Source organism: Salmo trutta, unplaced genomic scaffold, assembly GCF_901001165.1.
Source record: "Salmo trutta unplaced genomic scaffold, fSalTru1.1, whole genome shotgun sequence".
Taxonomy (NCBI): Eukaryota; Metazoa; Chordata; class Actinopteri; order Salmoniformes; family Salmonidae; genus Salmo; species Salmo trutta.
Window position 1 is genome coordinate 364,683 of NW_021822222.1, and position 23,337 is coordinate 388,019.

A 23,337-nucleotide genomic window follows, 5' to 3' on the forward strand; every position below is an offset into this window, starting at 1 on the left:
GGGTACCAGTCCAGGCTCTGTCTCAGTGGTCTAAGGCCCTGCATCGCAGCGCTAGCTGGGTTCCAGTCCAGGCTCTGTCTCAGTGGTCTAAGGCCCTGCATCGCAGCGCTAGCTGGGTTCCAGTCCAGGCTCTGTCTCAGTGGTCTAAGGCCCTGCATCGCAGCGCTAGCTGGGTTCCAGTCCAGGCTCTGTCTCAGCCGGCCGCGACCGGGAGACCCATGGGGAGGTGCACAATTGGCCCAGCGTTGTCCGGGTTAGGGGAGGGTTTGTCCGGCAGGGATGTTCTTGTCCCATCACGCACTAGCAACTCCTGTGGGTGGGCCGGGCGCAGTGCACGCTGGGACAGCTGTACGGTGTTTCCTCCGACACATTGGTGCCGCTGACATCCGGGTTAAGTGGACAATGTGTCAAGAAGCAGGGCGATATCCAATATGTATTGATAAGAGATGGGAGATGGTAAAGTTGACCAAGTGGATTCCTCAAGCTTGGCATAACTTAAAACCTGAGACAGTGGTATATTTTGCTGATCCAAACGAACCCGGGAACCAGAGAACTCCCTGTTTTTAATTAGCCTCATTTCTAAGTGTCCCCTACAAGGAGGCTCAATATATACCTGGTCCAGATATACCAGAGTCAAGCCAACACAGGTCACGACTCAGGACAGATATTACAGCCACATACACTGAGTAGACAAAACATTAAGCCAGAACAAAGCCAGAATAGAGCTAGAATAGATCCAGAATAGAGCTAGAACAGAACCAGAATAGAGCCAGAACAGAACCAGAATAGAGCCAGAACATAGCCAGAACAGAGCCAGAATAGAGCCAGAACAAAGCCAGAACAGAGCCAGAATAGAGCTAGAATAGATCCAGAATAGAGCCAGAATAGAGCTAGAATAGATCCAGAATAGAGCCAGAACAAAGCCAGAACAAAGCCAGAATAGATCCAGAATAGAGCCAGAACAAAGCCAGAATAGAGCCAGAATAGAGCCAGAATAGATCCAGAATAGAGTCAGAACAAAGCCAGAATAGAGCGAGAATAGAGCCAGAAAAAAGCCAGAATAGATCCAGAATAGAGCCAGAATAGATCTGGGTGTTCTTACAGTCCATATGGGGATGATAGAGGCTAGGGGGGGGGATCTGGGTGTCATTACAGTACGCAGCCTGTGACGGGCTGTGAGCAGCAAAAAACATGTTGTTACCAAACAGGGTGCAGGGAGGAGTGAAGAAAGGCAGGGGTCAAGTTAGGGAGAGAGAGGGAGAGAGATAAAAACTCAAGTGTTGGACGCTGTGTTTACAAAGTGTGTGAGAGACTGAGCCTGAAGAGAGGGCTGACTATACCATTAGTAGATAACCTATCAAAGCAACATCAGCTACTACGCTATAGACCAGAGCAGCTGAAGTAACATTGTAATTTATCAGGTTTCTATGGATCCTTTAAGCACACCTCACCAACAGGAGCAGGAAACTGTGATCATGAAGGAAGAGGAGGAGGAGGAAGACGAGGAGAAAGATGAGGAGGACGAGAACGATGATGATGATGATGAGGAGTCAGACGAAGAGGAGGAAGACGATAGCGAGACAACAGTGATAGACGGTGAAGAGGAATCGGATGACAAAGCCAAGGAGACTGAACCCCAGCAGCAGGAGAAGCAGGCCTGGGCCCCCACTACCTACTCCAAGTTCGGTAAAGAGGTGTTCTGCTACGTAGGACAGGAGATCAGCATCTTTGAGGCCTTGGACTCTTACGGTGCTGTCATCTGGCCAGCGGTGAGTCAGTCTACTATTGAACATGACATTCATAGATAACGATGATAGCGGTGATGACGATTAGGATGGAAGGAAGGAGGGAGATACCACAGTGGTCTGAAACTCCTGGTTTACAAACCACATCAGGGCTGGAAATCTCATTATTCTGGATTGCAAATGTGCTGTAATTATTATTGTAATCTAGCCAGATTGAGAAGATCCAACAGTTGGAATCTTTAATCTCCCTCAACCTGCATAAGAATGACTGCCAGGGAAGGAAAATTCATTAGTCAGACTTCCTAAATCATATGAACTGAAACAGCCGTCTCAGTAACGGGTGCAATAAGTCCAACTTGTAATTAGTTTAGAAAAATGAATGTTATTTCATTTTTGTGTAGCATAAGATTAATCAATCAATGTATATGCAAAAACACAGGTATTGAAACCAACAATTCTAAAAATTGTTGGTAGGTTGTTGGTAAAAATTGGTAGATTGTTGGTAAAAATTGCTACAATAGAGCATGCTGGGAAATATGATGAGGATGGATGCGGTATTAAAGTGTTTTTTATTAAACATGAATTTGTAATTTTACTCAACAAGCTTGTTAAAATTCAGTTCACTTCGAGGACTTAACAAAGTAGCTCAAATTTTTTTCCTTTTGAAATCCAATGAACTCACAGAATAATGATGATTAATGAAGTTCTAACAACTATAATGATGGTTTCTATAGTAACTATGGCTGAAGTTCTAACAACTATAATGATGGTTTCTATAGTAACTATGGTTGAAGTTCTAACAACTATAATGATGGTTTCTATAGTAACTATGGCTGAAGTTCTAACAACTATAATGATGGTTTCTATAGTAACTATGGCTGAAGTTCTAACAACTATAATGATGGTTTCTATAGTAACTATGGCTGAAGTTCTAACAACTATAATGATGGTTTCTATAGTAACTATGGCTGAAGTTCTAACAACTATAATGATGGTTTCTATAGTAACTATGGCTGAAGTTCTAACAACTATAATGATGGTTTCTATAGTAACTATGGTTGAAGATATAACAACTATAATGAGGGTTTCTATAGTAACTATGGTTGAAGTTCTAACAACTATAATGAGGGTTTCTATAGTAACTATGGTTGAAGTTCTAACAACTATAATGATGGTTTCTATGGTAACTGTGGTTGAAGTTCTAACAACTATAATGATGGTTTCTATAGTAACTATGGATGAAGTTCTAACAACAATAATGGTGGTTTCTATAGTAACTGTGGTTGAAGTTCTAACAACTATAATGATGGTTTCTATGGTAACTGTGGTTGCCTGCAGGCGTTGGCTCTGTGTCACTACCTAGAGACCAACGTTGAGCAGGTGAACCTGGTGGACAAGGCAGTGCTGGAGCTAGGAGCAGGCCCTGGCCTAGTGTCTATTGTTGCCACACTCCTAGGTGAGTCTGAGCATTACATTTACTCATATTGTACATCTGAGAAGATCGGAGAGGTGTAAGTAATATGGCAACATTTCTACCTAGCCTAGCAAGGTGGCTAGCAAGGTGGAGGAGGTCCTGGCAAGGTGGCTAGCAAGGTGGAGGAGGTCCTGGCAAGGTGGCTAGCAAGGTGGAGGAGGTCCTATCAAGGTGGATAGCAAGGTGGAGGAGGTCCTGGCAAGGTGGTTAGCAAGGTGGAGGAGGTCCTATCAAGGTGGATAGCAAGGTGGAGGAGGTCCTGGCAAGGTGGCTAGCAAGGTGGAGGAGGTCCTATCAAGGTGGAGGAGGTCCTGGCAAGGTGGTTAGCAAGGTGGAGGAGGTCCTATCAAGGTGGATAGCAAGGTGGAGGAGGTCCTATCAAGGTGGAGGAGGTCCTGGCAAGGTGGTTAGCAAGGTGGAGGAGGTCCTATCAAGGTGGCTAGCAAGGTGGAGGAGGTCCTGGCAAGGTGGCTAGCAAGGTGGAGGAGGTCCTATCAAGGTGGCTAGCAAGGTGGAGGAGGTCCTGGCAAGGTGGTTAGCAAGGTGGAGGAGGTCCTATCAAGGTGGATAGCAAGGTGGAGGAGGTCCTGGCAAGGTGGTTAGCAAGGTGGAGGAGGTCCTATCAAGGTGGATAGCAAGGTGGAGGAGGTCCTATCAAGGTGGAGGAGGTCCTGGCAAGGTGGTTAGCAAGGTGGAGGAGGTCCTATCAAGGTGGCTAGCAAGGTGGAGGAGGTCCTGGCAAGGTGGCTAGCAAGGTGGAGGAGGTCCTATCAAGGTGGCTAGCAAGGTGGAGGAGGTCCTGGCAAGGTGGTTAGCAAGGTGGAGGAGGTCCTATCAAGGTGGATAGCAAGGTGGAGGAGGTCCTATCAAAGTGGCTAGCTAGGTGGAGGAGGTCCTATCAAGGTGGCTAGCAAGGTGGAGGAGGTCCTATCAAGGTGGATAGCAAGGTGGAGGAGGTCCTATCAAGGTGGAGGAGGTCCTATCAATGTGGATAGCAAGGTGGAGGAGGTCCTATCAAGGTGGAGGAGGTCCTGGCAAGGTGGAGGAGGTGCTAGCAAGGTGGATAGCAAGGTGGAGGAGGTCCTGGCAAGGTGGAGGAGGTCCTAGCAAGGTGGATAGCAAGGTGGAGGAGGTCCTATCAAGGTGAAGGAGGTCCTTTCAATGTGGAGGGGGTCCTATCAATTAGAATAGCAAGGTGGAGGAGGTCCTGGCAAGGTGGAGGAGGTCCTGGCAAGGTGGAGGAGGTCCTGGCAAGGTGGCTATCAAGGTGGAGGAGGTCCTGGCAAGGTGGTTAGCAAGGTGGAGGAGGTCCTGGCAAGGTGGTTAGCAAGGTGGAGGAGGTCCTATCAAGGTGGCTAGCAAGGTGGAGGAGGTCCTATCAAGGTGGATAGCAAGGTGGAGGAGGTCCTATCAAGGTGGAGGAGGTCCTATCAATGTGGATAGCAAGGTGGAGGAGGTCCTATCAAGGTGGAGGAGGTCCTGGCAAGGTGGAGGAGGTGCTAGCAAGGTGGATAGCAAGGTGGAGGAGGTCCTGGCAAGGTGGAGGAGGTCCTGGCAAGGTGGATAGCAAGGTGGAGGAGGTCCTATCAAGGTGGAGGAGGTCCTGGCATTCTATACCACTTACACCTATCCAACCTTTTCAGATCTGCATGGTGTCCTCGGCACTAGACGACTAGAGGCTAGGGGTTGATTTGGTACTGGCCACCTGTGTGTCTGTTAGTTGATTAACAGAGTGCTTCCTGTCCCCAGGTGCCTGGGTCACAGCTACAGACCTACCAGAGATCATAGGTAACCTGAGAGCCAACCTACTCCGTAACACCAGAGGGCGCTGTAGGTCCACTCCCCAAGCTGCAGCTCTGTCCTGGGGTCCTGACGTGGAACGCACCTACCCCAGATCCGTCTATCGCTATGACTACGTGCTGGCGGCTGACGTGGTGTATCACCATGACTACCTGGAAGAACTGCTGTTCACCATGAGATACTTCTGCCGTCCAGGTTGATTGATTGATTGGTTGATTGGTTGATTGGTTGTGTTGATTGGTTGATTGGTTGATTGATGTACTGATTGATTGATTGATTTATTGATTGATTGGTTGATTGGTTGTGTTGATTGGTTGATTGATGTACGTATTGATTGATTTGTTGATTGGTTGGTTGATTGATTGATTGATTGGTTGATTGATTGATTGGATGAATTGTTTATTCATTGATAGATTTATTGAACAGTTTAAAAGTACAACAAAACCCAGAATGTACCGGAATGAAAGCCTTAAACAACTCATATCATTTCCTTTAGGAACCACTCTGATCTGGGCCAACAAGGTTCGTTTTCCCTCAGACCTGGTATTCACTGAGGACTTCAAGAAAACCTTCAACACCACCCTGCTGGCTGAGATGGGAGAGGTTAAGATCTTCAAGGCCACGTGCAGAGAGACAGAGGAACACCTTCAACACCACCCTGCTGGCTGAGACGGGAGAGGTTTATGCCCATATGTAAAATGTAGGAATTAGGGAAGACAAAGGAATAGGGAGCATCCTGCAGACTATGCCAAATGTAACCAAGACTTCCTGTCCCTTCTTCCTCTGAGAAATGCTTGAAGACAGAAGGCGGCCATCTTGGCTGATGGTAATGGACGTTGATGGACTACTGATGTTGTCAGTTGTTGATGTTTGATGTTCTACTTACTACTTACCTGCTATATGTAGTACTTTATTGTTTACTTAGTTGTTACATGTAGTTTGTATTGATAATATTATTAATGTATGTACTTTGCTGTCTTGTTCCATTTTGTATTCAAATATAATTTGTTATGGATATAAAGTCTCTAGTAAAAGTCGACACACTCTTTGCACATTCACCTTTTGCCGCCCTAAACTTATCAAAACATTTATTAGATTGAATTTCTTTCCTACCAATCTACACAACCAACTCCACATCTGTAAAGGTAAAATAAAAATGATAGAAAATGTTCCAAATTAAATTTAAAAAATGTCTTCACCCCCAGAGTTAATACTTGGTCGAAGAACCTTTGGCAGCCATTACAGCTGTGAATCATTGTGAATAAGATCCTAGCAACTTTACACAACTCTTAGGGAAACAGATACTCAGAGGCCAGTTTATTAGGTACACCTATGTAGCACCAGGTCAGACCGCCCTTTGCCTCCAGAACAGCCTAAATAACCATACATTGACATATTTTTATTGCCGAACAAACGTTTGGGGTATGAGCCCTTCTTCAGAGTGCAAGGCAATGGCAACCAATGTCACAACAACAAAACCTCACAGGTGAGAGCGTCCTTCTAAATTCCAAGTCAGTATCGGCCCAATCAAGAGATCCCAGCAGAGGAAGCTGTGTGGGGAAACATGACAATCAAGTAAAGACACGTAGACACATAATTACAATTACATTATGATGTCATTTACCGGTCATTATGATGTCATTTACTGGTCATTATGATGTCATTACCGGTCATTATGATGTCATTACCTGTCATTATGATGTCATTTACTGGTCATTATGATGTCATTACCGGTCATTATGATGTCATTACCGGTCATTATGATGTCATTACCTAAATGTTTGGTCTGTTTAGAACGTACTAGAAAAAGACCATTCCTCATTGAGAACTGCTAGAGCGATCAAGCGATCTATCCAATGTGTCTCTCTTTGGTGAAGTAATTTATCCCCATCTCCTCCACTAGGTGGCGCCTTCACCAATTCAACACCCATATAACGTAAGGTACTTAGTTCATGATTATGGCTGTTGAAATGCCTGGCAACAGGTGGTTTTTCATCATGATTATGGCTGTTGAAATGCCTGGCAACAGGTGATTTTTCATCATGATTATGGCTGTTGAAATGCCCGGCAACAGGTGGTTTTTCATCATGATTACGGCTGTTGAAATGCCTGGCAACAGGTGATTTTTCATCATGATTACGGCTGTAGAAATGCCTGGCATCAGGTGATTTGTCATCATGATTATGGCTGTTGAAACGCCTGGCAACAGGTGATTTGTCATCATGATTATGGCTGTTGAAATGCCTGGCAACAGGTTATTTTTCATCATGATTATGGCTGTTGAAATGCCTGGCAACAGGTGATTTGTCATCATGATTATGGCTGTTGAAATGCCTGGCAACAGGTGGTTTCTCATCATGATTGTGGCTGTTGAAATGCCCGGCAACAGGTGATTTTTCATCATGATTATGGCTGTTGAAATGCCTGGCAACAGGTGGTTTGTCATCATGATTTTGGCTGTTGAAATGCCTGGCAACAGGTGGTTTTTCATCATGATTATGGCTGTTGAAATGCCTGGCAACAGGTGGTTTTTCATCATGATTATGGCTGTTGAAATGCCTGGCAACAGGTGATTTTTCATCAGTCCTGAGACTGGATCACTCAGAAACACTCAACACCTCTTTAGAAAGCCATTGTTGTTGTGTAACTTTGGTTTTAAAATGTCTGTAATGTCCCAGTGAAAAAAAGTCTGTCCCCCAGAGTTAAGTTTTCAGACGACTGAGGCAGGGTTTCTTCTGTCCAGTTCAGATGTAGAAGAGTGTGTAGTTCTCCTGATGCATTATGGGAAGACAGTTCTATGGGAAGGTGGCACAGCGCACCCAGCTGAAACACACAGGACGTGATGTCACCATACCCGGAAGTGAGGTCAAAACACAGGACGTGAGATCACAATACAGGACGTGACGTCACGACAAAGGAAGTTGGACAATAAAGGCTGTCATGTGAACGGCTCTGAGTTTACTTTGATGCTCTTTGTTAAAGGAATAATCCACACAAAAAACACTCATTCCTATGATTTACATCGTTAAACAACACTAATTTAATTTGTTTAATTTTGTCACTATAATAAGGTTGGTAGCAACGTGTGAAAATCGTTGCAGAAATCTGTTGCGGCTCCAGTCAACTACAAAACCCACAATGGTGTGCCATCTCTCTGGGGCCAGCAAACGTACCTGAACACGATAATACCGCGGTCGATGTCAGCATGTGAAGTAGCTAGCTAGATGTAAAAATCATCGCCTTTAACAAACGGAACGATACAATTTAGGAGTCTACAATCTCAACATGTTCAAGATGCAGATCGTCTGCTATGCAGTGTGTAGGCTCTGACATTGCTACGGCAACGGCCCTTTTTAGGGCCACAAACAATACAGGACGTGAAGTCACGACACAGGAAGTTGGACAATAAAGGCTGTCATGTGAACGGCTCTGAGGGCAAGTGGGGAGAGAAGAGAAAGTAACATTGCAACGATGATAGTCGGAGGGAAAAACTAAGTCGAATAATTTGGTGTAAGATCACATCTCAGTGAAATACATAGCTTTGTCATGACGATATAGACAGATGGACGTGTCCTAAACCAGTCTGTCCATACTATCTATCGATATAGACAGATGGACGTGTCCTAAACCAGTCTGTCCATACTATCTATCGATATAGACAGATGGACGTGTCCTAAACCAGTCTGTCCATACTATCTATCGATATAGACAGATGGACGTGTCCTAAACCAGTCTGTCCATACTATCTATCGATATAGACAGATGGACGTGTCCTAAACCAGTCTGTCCATACTATCTATCGATATAGACAGATGGACGTGTCCTAAACCAGTCTGTCCATACTATCTATCGGCTGATTTGTTGATCTGGACCGTCGTTGTTTTAACAGTTCGTTTTTCTCCGGAGACGAGAACCTTATCGTCAAAGATTCGGGCAACAAAACTATTTTCCTGATTTCACAGACGGACCTACTTCGAAGTTAATAAATCACGGTGACGATTGTTATTTTGACCCACTCATAGAACATAGACTCACCAAAATTGATAGGAGTTTAATTCTGGAGTGGACTATCCCTTTAAGGTCATGGGAGGCTCAGCCCACCTCCACCCACTTCTGCAGCTTCCTGAAGGTGTCCGTCAGGGATTTGACCCCGCCCTCGTCTGCCCTTTCGACGACCCCCCCCCCCCCCCCCCCCCCGAGAAAGATCCATGAAGACATAACTCATCCATCAATCATCCTGAGACATCTTAAGACATACCTCATCCTCTCTGTCATCCCTCATCCTATTTCAGTCTCACTAAGTGGTGATATGGGATTCCCATAGATTTCCTCTTGGCTGGGGATACCCCTCAATCTCCCATTCCATAAAGCTATGCTTCCAACACAGCTGCATTAGTCATTGACCTCACTGTAATGTAGACAGTGGTATTTTCGGTGATCCAAATGAACCCGGGAACCAGAGAACTCCCTGTTTTTAATTAGCCCTCATTTCTAAGTGTCCCCCTACAAGGAGGCTAAATCAGACCCAGAGGATAAGACTGTTACTAAACCTGGTCCAGATATACCAGAGTCAAGCCAACACAGGTCATGACTCAGGACAGATATTACATGGATTGTATTTGTGTTGTTGTGTATGTGTTGTTGTGACTGTAGCCTTCATGAAATGTTGGAGTATTCAGAATGTAGCCTTCATGAAATGTTGGAGTATTCAGACTGTAGCCTTCATGAAATGCTGGAGTATTCAGACTGTAGCCTTCATGAAATGTTGGAGTATTCAGACTGTAGCCTTCATGTTGGAGTATTCAGACTGTAGCCTTCATGAAATGTTGGAGTATTCAGACTGTAGCCTTCATGAAATGTTGGGAGTATTCAGACTGTAGCCTTCATGAAATGTTGGAGTATTCAGACTGTAGCCTTCATGAAATGTTGGAGTATTCAGACTGTAGCCTTCATGTTGGAGTATTCAGACTGTAGCCTTCATGAAATGTTGGAGTATTCAGACTGTAGCCTTCATGTTGGAGTATTCAGACTGTAGCCTTCATGAAATGTTGGAGTATTCAGACTGTAGCCTTCATGAAATGTTGGAGTATTCAGACTGTAGCCTTCATGAAATGTTGGAGTATTCAGACTGTAGCCTTCATGTTGGAGTATTCAGACTGTAGCCTTCATGAAATGTTGGAGTATTCAGAATGTAGCCTTCATGAAATGTTGGAGTATTCAGACTGTAGCCTTCATGAAATGTTGGAGTATTCAGACTGTAGCCTTCATGAAATGTTGGGGTACTCAGACTGTAGCCTTCATGAAATGTTGAGGTATTCAGACCGTTTTATTTTTCTGTACCACTTGTTGTCTGTGACTGTGTTTCTGCTGCTGTTGCCAGGCCAACCTCCCTGTGAAAACGATTAAAGAGATTAAAATAACCTTTCCCTGATGGTCTTCAACCACAGACGTCAATGTGAACTTTTCTCGCACCGAACATTCCACATTCAATCCATTTATAATAGCAGTGCAGTCCCACTTTCGCATGTCTTTAAAATGTGACTGTATTGGAGCCAAAACTGGACACCATTTATAACTGACAAACATACTGTCAATATCTGATGTATTGACTCACCGTGGGCTCTGCTGCCTCAGCCGTACTGTCAATCATCAATACGTCCTGCCTCAGCCGTACTGTCAATCATCAATACGTCCCGCCTCAGACGTACTGTCAATCATCAATACGTCCTGCCTCAGCCGTACTGTCAATCATCAATACGTCCCGCCTCAGCCGTACTGTCAATCATCAATACGTCCTGCCTCAGCCGTACTGTCAATCATCAATACGTCCCGCCTCAGCCGTACTGTCAATCATCAATACGTCCTGCCTCAGCCGTACTGTCAATCATCAATACGTCCTGCCTCAGCCGTACTGTCAATCATCAATACGTCCTGCCTCAGCCGTACTGTCAATCATTAATACGTCCTGCCTCAGCCGTACTGTCAATCATTAATACGTCCTGCCTCAGCCGTACTGTCAATCATCAATACGTCCTGCCTCAGCCGTACTGTCAATCATCAATACGTCCTGCCTCAGCCGTACTGTCAATCATCAATACGTCCTGCCTCAGCCATACTGTCAATCATCACTACGTCCTGCCTCAGCCGTACTGTCAATCATCAATACGTCCTGCCTCAGCCGTACTGTCAATCATCAATACGTCCTGCCTCAGCCGTACTGTCAATCATCAATACGTCCTGCCTCAGCCGTACTGTCAATCATCAATACGTCCTGCCTCAGCCGTACTGTCAATCATCAATACGTCCTGCTTCAGCTGTACTGTCAATCATCAATACGCCCTGCCTCAGCCGTACTGTCAATCATCAATACGTCCTGCCTCAGCCGTACTGTCAATCATCACTTCGATCCATAGAGTTTATCTCAAAACAACTTTTGTTACGACGGGATCATGAGATAAATAAGTCGTGATCTCAACATAACAAGGGAATACGTTTTTTATTCAAATGTTCTTTTTGCACTTCCGTATTTGTTTACGTTTAGCTCATTCAATTAGATCACCAATCAGAGCAGGCAAGCTGGTTGTTTACATGGGTGATGGACAGAGCAGGCAAGCTGGTTGTTTACATGGGTGATGGACAGAGCAGGCAAGCTGGTTGTTTACATGGGTGATGGACAGAGCAGGCAAGCTGGTTGTTTACATGGGTGATGGACAGAGCAGGCAAGCTGGTTGTTTACATGGGTGATGGACAGAGCAGGCAAGCTGGTTGTTTACATGGGTGATGGACAGAGCAGGCAAACTGGTTGTTTACATGGGTGATGGACAGAGCAGGCAAGCTGGTTGTTTACATGGGTGATGGACAGATCAGGCAAGCTGGTTGTTAACATGGGTGATGGACAGAGCAGGCAAGATGGTTGTTTACATGGGTGATGGACAGAGCAGGCAAACTGGTTGTTTACATGGGTGATGGACAGAGCAGGCAAATTGGTTGTTAACATTGGTTATGGACAGAGCAGGCAAGCTGGTTGTTTACATGGGTGATGGACAGAGCAGGCAAGCTGGATGTTTACATGGGTGATGGACAGCCAAGTGTAGCCTACGGCACAAGATGCGACTGAAATTTTGCAGGTGGGGAGAGAGCAACAGAGGCTTGAGGAGGCTTGAAGCGCTATGGGCCTCTTGTTACAGAATTATACTTAGGAGGAGCTTCTATGGAAGAACTTTGAACGTCCTTTGAGCTAGCTAGCTAACGAGCTTGTGTGTGCAGAGCAGCACCAGAATTAAAAACACGTCTTACCTTTTTGTAGTTAATAAATCCAACGTGATAACTTGGCCAATAGTATCCTTAACTGGCTTTGTAAAAGTGAATCCATTCTTCTCTAGCTAATAAAAACATCTCTCTCCCTATCTTCTGAATCATCATTATAATGTCAGTACAGTAGCCTATGCTTTGGAGGGGGGGAGGGGCAGGTAGCCTAAACATGTATAAGGTAAAGATTTCCAGCTTGCAGGCAGACACTGGAATACGTTTCTGAGTGACAGAGTGAGGGCTTTGCGTAGGCGCTTTGTTGCGTTTTGTTGTGGGACTTGAAAAAAAATGCCTGGAACGTAAAAAAACGTTATTAGCCGGTTCCAATGCTTTTAAAATAACGCTACTGTTCCCGGAACAGTATGGATAACTTTCGTTCCAGGTTCTGTTTCTGTTCCTTAACAATGTTCATTATTTTCCGTTTTTTGGTTCTGTTCCGGGAACCGGTTCCAACCCCATGATTTTGACACCAATCTTTTTGAGAATAATTTGTATTACTTCAGGGATTCTTGAAATACAGGACAATCAGAACAAAACAAAAATCACAGCAAAAATTGTTCTTAATATTAACAACATTTGATAAATTCTATATTTTGATAAACCAAAGTATCAGCTATCACTATCACACATGTAAAGGAACCGCCTCTTAATTTATTGGGGGAGAGGCGATGTCATACATTATTTTTACTCCCCCCCCAACGTAAAAGATATCTTCACACACCCCTCTCATAGAACCAAATATTATGTTCTCGACCACAAATAACAATAACTGTAGCAGCCCTGTGTTTATAAACGTGGATATCGACTTTTGCCACGTTCAATACCATGCAGGTGCTACGATCGTCGCAAGGAGGAGACCAAGGTGCAGCGTGGGAAGTGATCATCATAAATGTTATTATAACTCAGAACACTAAACAAAACAACAAACAAAGGCAAACCGAACGTCACGTTCTGTTCTGTTCTTTTGTTTTCTTTTCTTTTCTTACTGAGCTGTACGAAAACAAGATCCCACAACAAAGGAGGAGAAAAAGGGCTGCCTAAGTATGATTCCCAATCAGAGACAACGAAAGACAGCTGCCTCTGATTAGGAACCATACTCAGCCAAAACACAAAGAAATACACAAACTAGATTGCCCACCCCATATCACACCCTGACCTAACCAAAATAGAGGAAGTAAAACGTCTCTCAAAGGTCAGGGCGTGACAGCAGGGGCCAGAAGATTGAGAGTTCGCCGACCACCACAGACAAGCTAACTTGTCCAACAGCCAATGTGGCAGGTTGATGAAAACAATGGACCAGCCACTCAGATTTTTTTACCAGCCTAAATATTTTTTTGACATAATTACACCAAAAAAAACTGATGAGCATGCTTCGTAATGTTTCTAAAACAATAAATGTATTACCAGTAAGAAGTAATGTGGTATTTTGCCCAAATGTATTTCATTTTTTTGTGATTTGAGTCTTTTAACCAAAATATCACAGATCAGACAAACAAAAATGTTCAGCTGCCCCTTTAAGGACGGGAGGTTACCGTGGTAATGTGCCTGTGAGATTCTGACTAGTAGCCGACTTCACTTTGCTAGCAGTCGAAACAAACTGAAACATTGAAAAACAACCTGGCTGCTGAACAAGACAAGAAACACTTTCAAGTAAATTAGAGTAACGTTTATGCCTGTGGCAGCGCTTCTAAAAAAAACAGTCTTTCAGCACTTCACTCACAGTGCTCACAGCTGCTCACAGCCCACAAACCAGGCAGTGTTGCTGCACGAGGAAGGCTTTAGGATTCCTAATTCTTTGTGCGATTACCAGCTATGAAACAAAATGGCAGAAATAATTTGAAAAAACGGCTACTGCACAGTTTATTTTGCCATAAATGTGCTCATACTTGACTTTTGAACTTTATTTTAATTTGCAAAATGCCAGTGGAATGCTGGCACTGTGTAGCCCTGACCCCTGACCCCTAACCACCCGCCAACGTGACTGATGAAATAAACATCTTTACCCGCCATTGCCAAAAATCTACCCACATTTGGCGGGTGGCTGGTGTTAATTTCAGGCCCTGTCCTCAGTTGCTTCATGACTCTAAAACCTAATTAAAATAAACATATTTGAACCAAAATTAATATCCTATCTTAGTATATCCAGGGAGATGGAGTTGACAGTTTACGGTGACTTCAATATTGTTTGTTTAAATCTAAAATGTGTTTGTGTGTGTGTGTGTTTCAGACGGTTCCGTCTCTAAATATAGAGTTGGGTTGGTGTGATGAAGGATTCTGATTCTGATAAAGTCTTAAAACCTCGACTCTGAGACGACCCAGCAGGATTCTGATTCTGATAAAGTCTTTAAACCTCGACTCTGAGACGACCCAGCAGGATTCTGATAAAGTCTTAAAACCTCGACTCTGAGACTTCCTAAGACGCAGATACAACGATCTTCAACAAGAACAAGAGAAAAATACTTTAATTAATCCGTACGAGATGGAAAACCAAGACAGAAGAGCGGAGGGTTGACCCCAAAACCCACCGACCCAAATAAATCCAAGGACTGCAGTAGGTAGGTGATGGTTTGGTTTGATAAAGGATTTAAAAGTGGCCCGTTTCTGCTCTCTCGTCAACTCGGCTGTGAGGCAGTCCATATGGGGGAATGAAAGAGGGCTGTGGAAGGGTGTCTAAGAGGGTAAGGATTTCATTACAGTACTTAGCTTTGACAGGCTGTAAGCGGGGAAAAATATGTCGTTTTCCAAACATGGTTCGGGGAGGGGTGAAGTTAGGGAGAGAGGGGGAGAGAGATAAAAACTCAAGTGTTGGACGCTGTGTTTACAAAGTGTTGGAGAGTCTGAGCCTGAAGAGAGTGCTGACTGTACCATTAGTAGCTAACTTGTCATTTCAACATCAGTGCTACTGTATATCAGAGCAGTTGAAGTAAAATAATCGTATCTCAGATTTTTATGGAACCTTCAGGCACAAATCACAAAGATGAGAAGGACACTGCTTTCATGGAAGTAGAGGAGGAGGAGGAGAAGGAAGATGAAGAGGAGGAAGATGAAGAGGAGGAAGACGATAGCGAGACAACAGTGATAGACGGTGAAGAGGAATCGGATGACAAAGCCAAGGAGACTGAACCCCAGCAGCAGGAGAAGCAGGCCTGGGCCCCCACTACCTACTCCAAGTTTGGTAAAGAGGTGTTCTGCTACGTAGGACAGGAGATCAGCATCTTTGAGGCCTTGGACTCTTACGGTGCTGTCATCTGGCCAGCGGTGAGTCAGTCTACTATTGAACATGACATTCATGGATGGATGTAGGATAACGATTCATTAATATGATGGAGATGGATGATGATGATAATGTTGGAGATGGGGATGATGACGATGGATGGATGGATGGAGGGAGGGAGGGAGGGATGGAGGGAGGGAGGGATGGAGGGGGAGGGAGGGATGGAGGGAGGGAGGGAGGGATGGAGGGAGGGAGGGAGGGATGGAGGGGGGGAGGGAGGGATGGAGGGAGGGAGGGATGGAGGGGGGGAGGGAGGGAGGGATGGAGGGAGTGAGGGAGGGATGGAGGGAGGGAGGGATGGAGGGGGGGAGGGAGGGATGGAGGGAGGGAGGGAGGGAGGCAGGGAGGGAGGGAGGGAGGGAGGGAGGGAGGGATGGAGGGAGGGAGGGAGGGAGGGAGGGAGGGATGGATGGATGGAGGGATGGAGGGAGGGATGGAGGAATGGAGGGAGGGAGGGAGGGAGGGAGGGAGGGAGGGAGGGATGGAGGGAGGGAGGGATGGATGGAGGGATGGGTGGGTGGATGAATGGGTGGATGTATGGATTGAGGGATGGAGGGAGGGAGGGAGGGAGGGAGGGAGGGAGGGAGGGAGGGTGCACGATGCTAATAATTTGACGTTATAATAAATATGGTTGAAGTTATAACAACTATAATGATGGTTTCTATAGTAACTATGGTTGAAGTTCTAACAACTATAATGAGGGTTTCTATAGTAACTATGGTTGAAGTTCTAACAACTATAATGAGGGTTTCTATAGTAACTATGGTTGAAGATATAACAACTATAATGATGGTTTCTATAGTAACTATGGCTGAAGTTCTAACAACTATAATGATGGTTTAAATAGTAACTATGGTTGAAGATATAACAACTATAATGAGGGTTTCTATAGTAACTATGGTTGAAGTTCTAACAACTATAATGAGGGTTTCTATAGTAACTATGGTTGAAGTTCTAACAACTATAATGAGGGTTTCTATAGTAACTATGGTTGAAGTTCTAACAACTATAATGATGGTTTCTATGGTAACTATGGTTGAAGTTCTAACAACTATAATGATGGTTTCTATAGTAACTATGGATGAAGTTCTAACAACTATAATGGTGGTTTCTATAGTAACTGTGGTTGAAGTTCTAACAACTATAATGATGGTTTCTATGGTAACTGTGGTTGCCTGCAGGCGTTGGCTCTGTGTCACTACCTAGAGACCAACGTTGAGCAGGTGAACCTGGTGGACAAGGCAGTGCTGGAGCTAGGAGCAGGCCCTGGCCTAGTGTCTATTGTAGCCACACTCCTAGGTGAGTCTGGGCATTAAATTTACTCATATTGTACATCTGAGAAGATCGGAGAGGTGTAAGTAATATGGCAACATTTCTACCTAGCCTATCAAGGTGGCTAGCAAGGTGGAGGAGGTCCTGGCAAGGTGGTTAGCAAGGTGGAGGAGGTCCTATCAAGGTGGTTAGCAAGGTGGAGGAGGTCCTATCAAGGTGGTTAGCAAGGTGGAGGAGGTCCTATCAAGGTGGCTAGCAAGGTGGAGGAGGTCCTGGCAAGGTGGCTAGCAAGGTGGAGGAGGTCCTATCAAGGTGGATAGCAAGGTGGAGGAGGTCCTGGCAAGGTGGATAGCAAGGTGGAGGAGGTCCTGGCAAGGTGGATAGCAAGGTGGAGGAGGTCCTATCAAAGTGGCTAGCTAGGTGGAGGAGGTCCTGGCAAGGTGGAGGAGGTCCTGGCAAGGTGGAGGAGGTCCTATCAAGGTAGTTAGCAAGGTGGAGGAGATCCTACCAAGGTGGAGGAGGTCCTATCAAGGTGGAGGAGGTCCTGGCAAGGTGGAGGAGGTCCTAGCAAGGTGGAGGAGGTCCTATCAATGTGGCTAGCAAGGTGGAGGAGGTCCTGGCAAGGTGGAGGAGGTCCTAGCAAGGTGGAGGAGGTCCTAGCAAGGTGGAGGAGGTCCTATCAAGGTGGAGGAGGTCTTATCAAGGTGGAGGAGGTCCTATCAAGGTGGAGGAGGTCCAATCAAGGTGGAGGAGGTCCTATCAATGTGGCTAGCAAGGTGGAGGAGGTCCTGGCAAGGTGGAGGAGGTCCTAGCAAGGTGAAGAAGGTCCTATCAAGGTGGATAGCAAGGTGGAGGAGGTCCTATCAAGGTGGAGGAGGTCCTATCAAGGTGGAGGAGGTCCTAGCAAGGTGGAGAAGGTCCTATCAAGGTGGATAGCAAGGTGGAGGAGGTCCTGGCAAGGTGGAGGAGGTCATAGCAAGGTGAAGAAGGTCCTATCAAGGTGGATAGCAAGGTGGAGGAGGTCCTATCAAGGTGGAGGAGGTCCTAGCAAGGTGGAGGAGGTCCTAGCAAGGGGGAGGAGGTCCTAGCAAGGTGGAGGAGGTCCTATCAAGTTTTAGGAGGTCCTAGCTAGGTGGAGGAGGTCCTATCAATGTGGCTAGCAAGGTGGAGGAGGTCCTGGCAAGGTGGAGGAGGTCCTGGCAGTCTATACCACTTACACCTATCCAATCTTTTCAGATCTGCTTGAAGTGTCCTAGGCACTAGACGACTAGAGGCTAGGGGTTGATTTGGTACTGGCCACCTGTGTGTCTGTTAGTTGATTAACAGAGTGCTTCCTGTCCCCAGGTGCCTGGGTCACAGCTACAGACCTACCAGAGATCATAGGTAACCTGAGAGCCAACCTACTCCGTAACACCAGAGGGCGCTGTAGGTCCACTCCCCAAGCTGCAGCTCTGTCCTGGGGTCCTGACGTGGAACGCACCTACCCCAGTTCCGTCTATCGCTATGACTACGTGCTGGCGGCTGACGTGGTGTATCACCATGACTACCTGGAAGAGCTGCTGTTCACCATGAGATACTTCTGCCGTCCAGGTTGATTGATTGGTTGATTGGTTGATTGGTTAGTTGGTTGGTTGGTTGGTTGGTTGATTTATTGATTGAACAGTTTAAAAAAATTCCCTGAATATTTTATTTATTTTTTATTTCACCTTTATTTAACCAGGTAGGCTAGTTGAGAACAAGTTCTCATTTACAACTGCGACCTGGCCAAGATAAAGCAAAGCAGTGCGACACAAAAAACAACAACACAGAGTTGCACATGGAATAAACAAGCGTACAGTCGATACCACAATATAACACATGAAAGCATTAAATGACGAGTATTTGTAATGTGATCCTCAGGAACCACTCTGATCTGGGCCAACAAGGTCCGCCTCAAGACAGACCTGAGCTTCACTGAGGACTTCCAGGACACCTTCAACACCACACTGCTGGCAGATATGGGAGAAGTAAACATATTCATGGGCACGTGTCGAGAAACAGAGGAGGAACCAGAGCTGGTCCCAGGAAAACAACAGGAAGAAGAGGAGGAAGAACATGTCACAGAGTGTTTACAGGAGGAGGAAAATGGTTTAGAGGAAAAGGAGGAAGAGTTTAAGGCAGATGAAACAACTGAGAATGAGGAAGAAGACGAGACACAGAAGAATGGACTGAAAGAGGAGAACAAGGACAGAGAAAACCAGGAAGACTCTCAGGATCGCAGAGACGATGAAGAGCAGCAGAATTCTGCTGGCTCACGTTCTACCTCCGAATCAGAGCTCGGGGGTCTTGGTGAGCATCCAACCTACTGCAAATATAGTAAATATAAGTTCTGAAAGGCCAGGAGGTGATCTCATTGTGTTGTTGAATTAGTTTAGTTTATTAGGATCCCCATTAACTACTGCACATGCAGCAGCTACTCTTCATGGATTGACTTGTGGTCTTCTATATGTTTCTTGTGCAGAGGAGGCAGACACTCAGGACTCAAATGTCCAGCAGGAGGAGAGACCAGTCCGGGTCGAGCAGTTTGTTGCGGAGGCAGACACTCAGGACTCAAATGTCCAGCAGGAGGAGAGACCAGTCCGGGTCGAGCAGTTTGTTGTGGAGGCAGACATTCAGGACTCAAATGTCCAGCAGGAGCAGAAACCAGTCCGGGTCGAGCAGTTTGTTATGGAGGCAGACACTCAGGACTCAAATGTCCCGCAGGAGGAGAGACCAGTCCGGGTCGAGCAGTTTGTTGCGGAGGCAGACACTCAGGACTCAAATGTCCAGCAGGAGGAGAGACCAGTCCGGGTCGAGCAGTTTGTTGTGGAGGCAGACACTCAGGACTCAAATGTCCAGCAGGAGGAGAGACCAGTCTGGGTCGAGCAGTTTGTTGCGGAGACAGACAAAAGGTCAGAGGAACAAGACAACAGTTTGGAGGAGGAGGATTCTGATGCAGGTGATGGCAGTTGCCAAGCATGGGAGGAACAGACATTGGAACATAGTGATGAAGGATATGAGGATGATGATGATGATGCAGAAAACACTAACTCCCGCTGTAGCACCGAAGTGACTGACGAAGACATTATCGGTGAGTCGTTGACACCATTATTTAACGCCTAGATACTCAGACTCAATCATTCAAAAACACAAGTCTACCATTGTCAGTACACACCCAAGAAATAGCAATGGTATGATCCATCCCTATTAGAATGTGAATAAGTGGTTTGTTCCATTCCTGTGTAGAGGAGTTGGACACCAAGGAAACCAAGGATACAGGAAATGCCCAGCTGGATAATACCCACGTCCCCTGGATACGACTGGACAGAGAGGTCTACTTCTATGCTGGGCACAAAATCAACATCGTAGAGGCAATGGACTCCCATGGTGGAGTGATATGGCCAGCAGTGAGTACAGTTCTACACTACATTTGGCGTTGTCGGCAGGAAAAATCACTACATTTGAAATGGTTCGCAGGATAAATCGCTACATTTGAAGCAGTCGGCAGGATAAATCACTACATTTGAAGCAGTCGGCAGGATAAATCGTTACATTTGGCGTTGTCGGCAGGATAAATCGGTACATTTGGCGTTTGTCGATAGGATAAATCGCTACATTTGAAATGGTTCGCAGGATAAATCGTTCCATTTGAAGTAGTCGGCAGGATAAATCACTACATTTAAAGCAGTCGGCAGGATAAATCACTACATTTGAAGTAGTCGGCAGGATAAATCACTACATTTGAAGTAGTCGGCAGGATAAATCACTACATTTGGTGTTGTCGGCAGGATAAATCACTACATTTGGCGTTGTTGGCAGGATAAATCGCTACATTTGGTGTTGTCGGCAGGATAAATTGTTACATTTGGTGTTGTCGGCAGAATAAATCGCTACATTTGGCGTTGTCGGCAGGATAAATTGCTACATTTGGCGTTGTCAGCAGGATAAATCGCTCCATTTGGTGTAGTCGGCAGGATAAATCGCTACATTTGGCGTAGTCGGCAGGATAAATCATTACATTTGGTGTAGTCGGCAGGATAAATTGCTACATTTGGAGTAGTCAGCAGGTAATAAATCGCTACATTTGGCGTTGTCGGCAGAATAAATTGCTACATTTGTCATTGTTGGCAGGATAAATCGCTACATTTGAAGCAGTCGGCAGGATAAATCACTACATTTGAAGCAGTCGGCAGGATAAACCGCTACATTTGGTGTTGTCGGCAGGATAAATCATTACATTTGAAGTAGTCGGCAGGATAAATCACTACATTTGAAGCAGTCGGCAGGATAAATCAGTACATTTGAAGCAGTCGGCAGGATAAATCAGTACATTTGAAGCAGTCGGCAGGAGAAATCGTTACATTTGGCATTGTCGGCAGGATAAATCGTTACATTTGAAGTAGTCGGCAGGATAAATCCCTACATTTGGCGTCGTCGGCAGGATAAATCACTACATTTGGCGTTGTCGGCAGGATAAATCACTACATTTGGCGTCGTCAGCAGGATAAATCACTACATTTGGCGTCGTCAGCAGGATAAATCACTACATTTGGCGTTGTCGGCAGGATAAATCAATGCACCAAACACTCACATGGAACAACAGGTAAGGTGTCTTCTCGCCTTCCTGTTCAGAATGCTCTTCTACAGGGTAACAGACAAATGGACTACTGACACCTAGTGGTGGACCTCTAAAAAGGTCCTACCTGCAACACACATGTGATGGAACACTAGGTGGTGATAGGCTACACATAGTAATGTAATGTATTTGCTCCCCTGCAGGCATTGGCTCTATGTAACTACCTGGAGACCAATACTGATGTGGTAGATCTGAAAGGAAAGCAGGTTTTGGAACTGGGTTCAGGGACAGGATTAGTGTCTATCGTTGCCAGTCTACTGGGTAAGTCTTACTGATTACCTTTGAGTTTTACACTGTAATCCTATCAGCTGTTGTATCTGGTGATAGATGTCTTTTGTAGTCAGTTTTCTTGTTCTTGTTCTTGTTCTTAAAAAGCTCCTAATGTAATGTGTCCCCAGGTGCCCAGGTGATGGCCACCGACCTCCCAGACGTCCTTAGTAATCTGAGATACAATTTACTCCGAAACACCAGAGGGCGCTCTAAATATACACCTGAGGTGACAGCTCTAACCTGGGGTCCTGAGGTGGAACGCACCTACCCCAGATCCGTCTATCGCTATGACTACGTGCTGGCGGCTGACGTGGTGTATCACCTTGACTTGGAGGAGCTGTTGGTTACCATGAAATACTTCTGTTGTCCAGGAACCACTCTGATCTGGGCCAACAAGGTCCGCCTCAAGACAAACCTGGTATTCACTGAAGACTTCAAGAACACCTTCAACACCACACTGCTGGCTGAGATGGGAGAGGTTAAGATCTTCAAGGCCACGTGCAGAGAGACAGAGGAACACCTTCAACACCACCCTGCTGGCTGAGATGGGAGAGGTTAAGATCTTCAAGGCCACGTGCAGAGAGACAGAGGAACACCTTCAACACCACCCTGCTGGCTGAGATGGGAGAGGTTAAGATCTTCAAGGCCACGTGCAGAGAGACAGAGGAACACCTTCAACACCACCCTGCTGGCTGAGATGGGAGAGGTTAAGATCTTCAAGGCCACGTGCAGAGAGACAGAGGAACACCTTCAACACCACCCTGCTGGCTGAGATGGGAGAGGTTTATGCCCATATGTAAAATTTAGGAATTAGGGAAGACAAAGGAATAGGGAGCATCCTGCAGACTATGCCAAATGTAACCAAGACTTCCTGTCCCTTCTTCCTCTGAGAAATGCTTGAAGACAGAAGGCGGCCATCTTGGCTGATGATAATGGACGTTGATGGACTACTGATGTTGATGTTTGATGTTCTACTTACTACTTACCTGCTATATGTAGTGCTTTATTGTTTACTTCGTTTTTTTACACATGTACTTAGATAGTTGATATTAATATTAAAATGTATGCACTTTGCTGTCTTGTTTCAGTTTGTTTGGTCAAATAATAATACCAATAATAATAATTATGGATATAGTAAGTATGCTTCTGGTGGACCCGAGAAATACATAACACACTCACAATGGAAGACAATTAGTCTTCCAAATCTTTATATTCAGAATTATTTTCCCCATTTGTGACATAATTCCATTACAGTGACTATGATAACAAAATAGTGTGTTGGTATTTTCCATATGTGGCCGAAATAAAAATATTTATATACAATAATACTAAATGTAACCGAGTTAAGAACATACTGTAAACTTACTCTCCACAGCTAGCTTGAAAGGTTAGATAAGTCGTTTTTTAAACGACTAGCTAATTTAACTAGCTAAACAGAAAAAGCTAGGCTAACATTACTTTAATTCGCCACTTTACAAGCTAGCCAGCTAACTCTTCAAATAAACATACCAGATATATGACAGAGAGAGATACTGTATAT

The 23,337-nt window shown here is 45.2% G+C and overlaps 2 protein-coding genes across 4 annotated transcripts; both read left to right on the forward strand.

The window, feature by feature from the left end:
• Positions 1-873: 873 nt before the first annotated feature.
• LOC115181156 (protein-lysine methyltransferase METTL21C) lies at positions 874-22,336 on the forward strand. Of its 2 annotated transcripts, XM_029743186.1 has the most exons (5): positions 874-1,769; positions 3,084-3,201; positions 4,969-5,214; positions 5,516-5,698; positions 22,276-22,336. In XM_029743186.1, exons 1-4 carry the CDS (start codon positions 1,428-1,430, stop codon positions 5,686-5,688), a joined length of 879 nt encoding a protein of 292 aa, XP_029599046.1. In that variant the 5' UTR covers positions 874-1,427; the 3' UTR covers positions 5,689-5,698; positions 22,276-22,336. The 2 variants fall into 2 exon arrangements, with proteins under 2 accessions (XP_029599046.1, XP_029599045.1); XM_029743185.1 differs by lacking the exon at positions 22,276-22,336 and having other exon boundaries at positions 875-1,769; positions 5,516-6,072.
• LOC115181154 (uncharacterized) lies at positions 15,139-22,871 on the forward strand. 2 transcript variants are annotated; one of them, XR_003873307.1, is made up of 9 exons: positions 15,139-15,585; positions 16,783-16,900; positions 18,218-18,463; positions 18,773-19,201; positions 19,374-19,982; positions 20,138-20,298; positions 21,671-21,788; positions 21,926-22,503; positions 22,580-22,871. XR_003873307.1 is itself a non-coding variant. In XM_029743183.1 (8 exons), the coding sequence occupies exons 1-8, from the start codon at positions 15,277-15,279 to the stop codon at positions 22,339-22,341; spliced, it is 2,406 nt and encodes an 801-aa protein (XP_029599043.1). In that variant the 5' UTR covers positions 15,139-15,276; the 3' UTR covers positions 22,342-22,871. The 2 variants fall into 2 exon arrangements, 1 of the variants encoding a protein (XP_029599043.1); XM_029743183.1 differs by having other exon boundaries at positions 21,926-22,871.
• Positions 22,872-23,337: the final 466 nt, after the last annotated feature.

What these genes read in the sequence shown, in the direction of transcription:
- LOC115181156 (XM_029743186.1), top strand. Translation starts at nt 1,428, where the DNA reads ATGGATCCTTTAAGCACACCTCACCAACAGGAGCAGGAAACTGTGATC. An exon ending in GTGCTGTCATCTGGCCAGCG is followed by an intron (nt 1,770 to 3,083) that starts GTGAGTCAGTCT and finishes GGTTGCCTGCAG; the next exon opens with GCGTTGGCTCTGTGTCACTA. An exon ending in GAGATACTTCTGCCGTCCAG is followed by an intron (nt 5,215 to 5,515) that starts GTTGATTGATTG and finishes CATTTCCTTTAG; the next exon opens with GAACCACTCTGATCTGGGCC.
- LOC115181154 (XM_029743183.1), top strand. Translation starts at nt 15,277, where the DNA reads ATGGAACCTTCAGGCACAAATCACAAAGATGAGAAGGACACTGCTTTC. An exon ending in GTGGAGTGATATGGCCAGCA is followed by an intron (nt 20,299 to 21,670) that starts GTGAGTACAGTT and finishes GCTCCCCTGCAG; the next exon opens with GCATTGGCTCTATGTAACTA. An exon ending in TATCGTTGCCAGTCTACTGG is followed by an intron (nt 21,789 to 21,925) that starts GTAAGTCTTACT and finishes ATGTGTCCCCAG; the next exon opens with GTGCCCAGGTGATGGCCACC.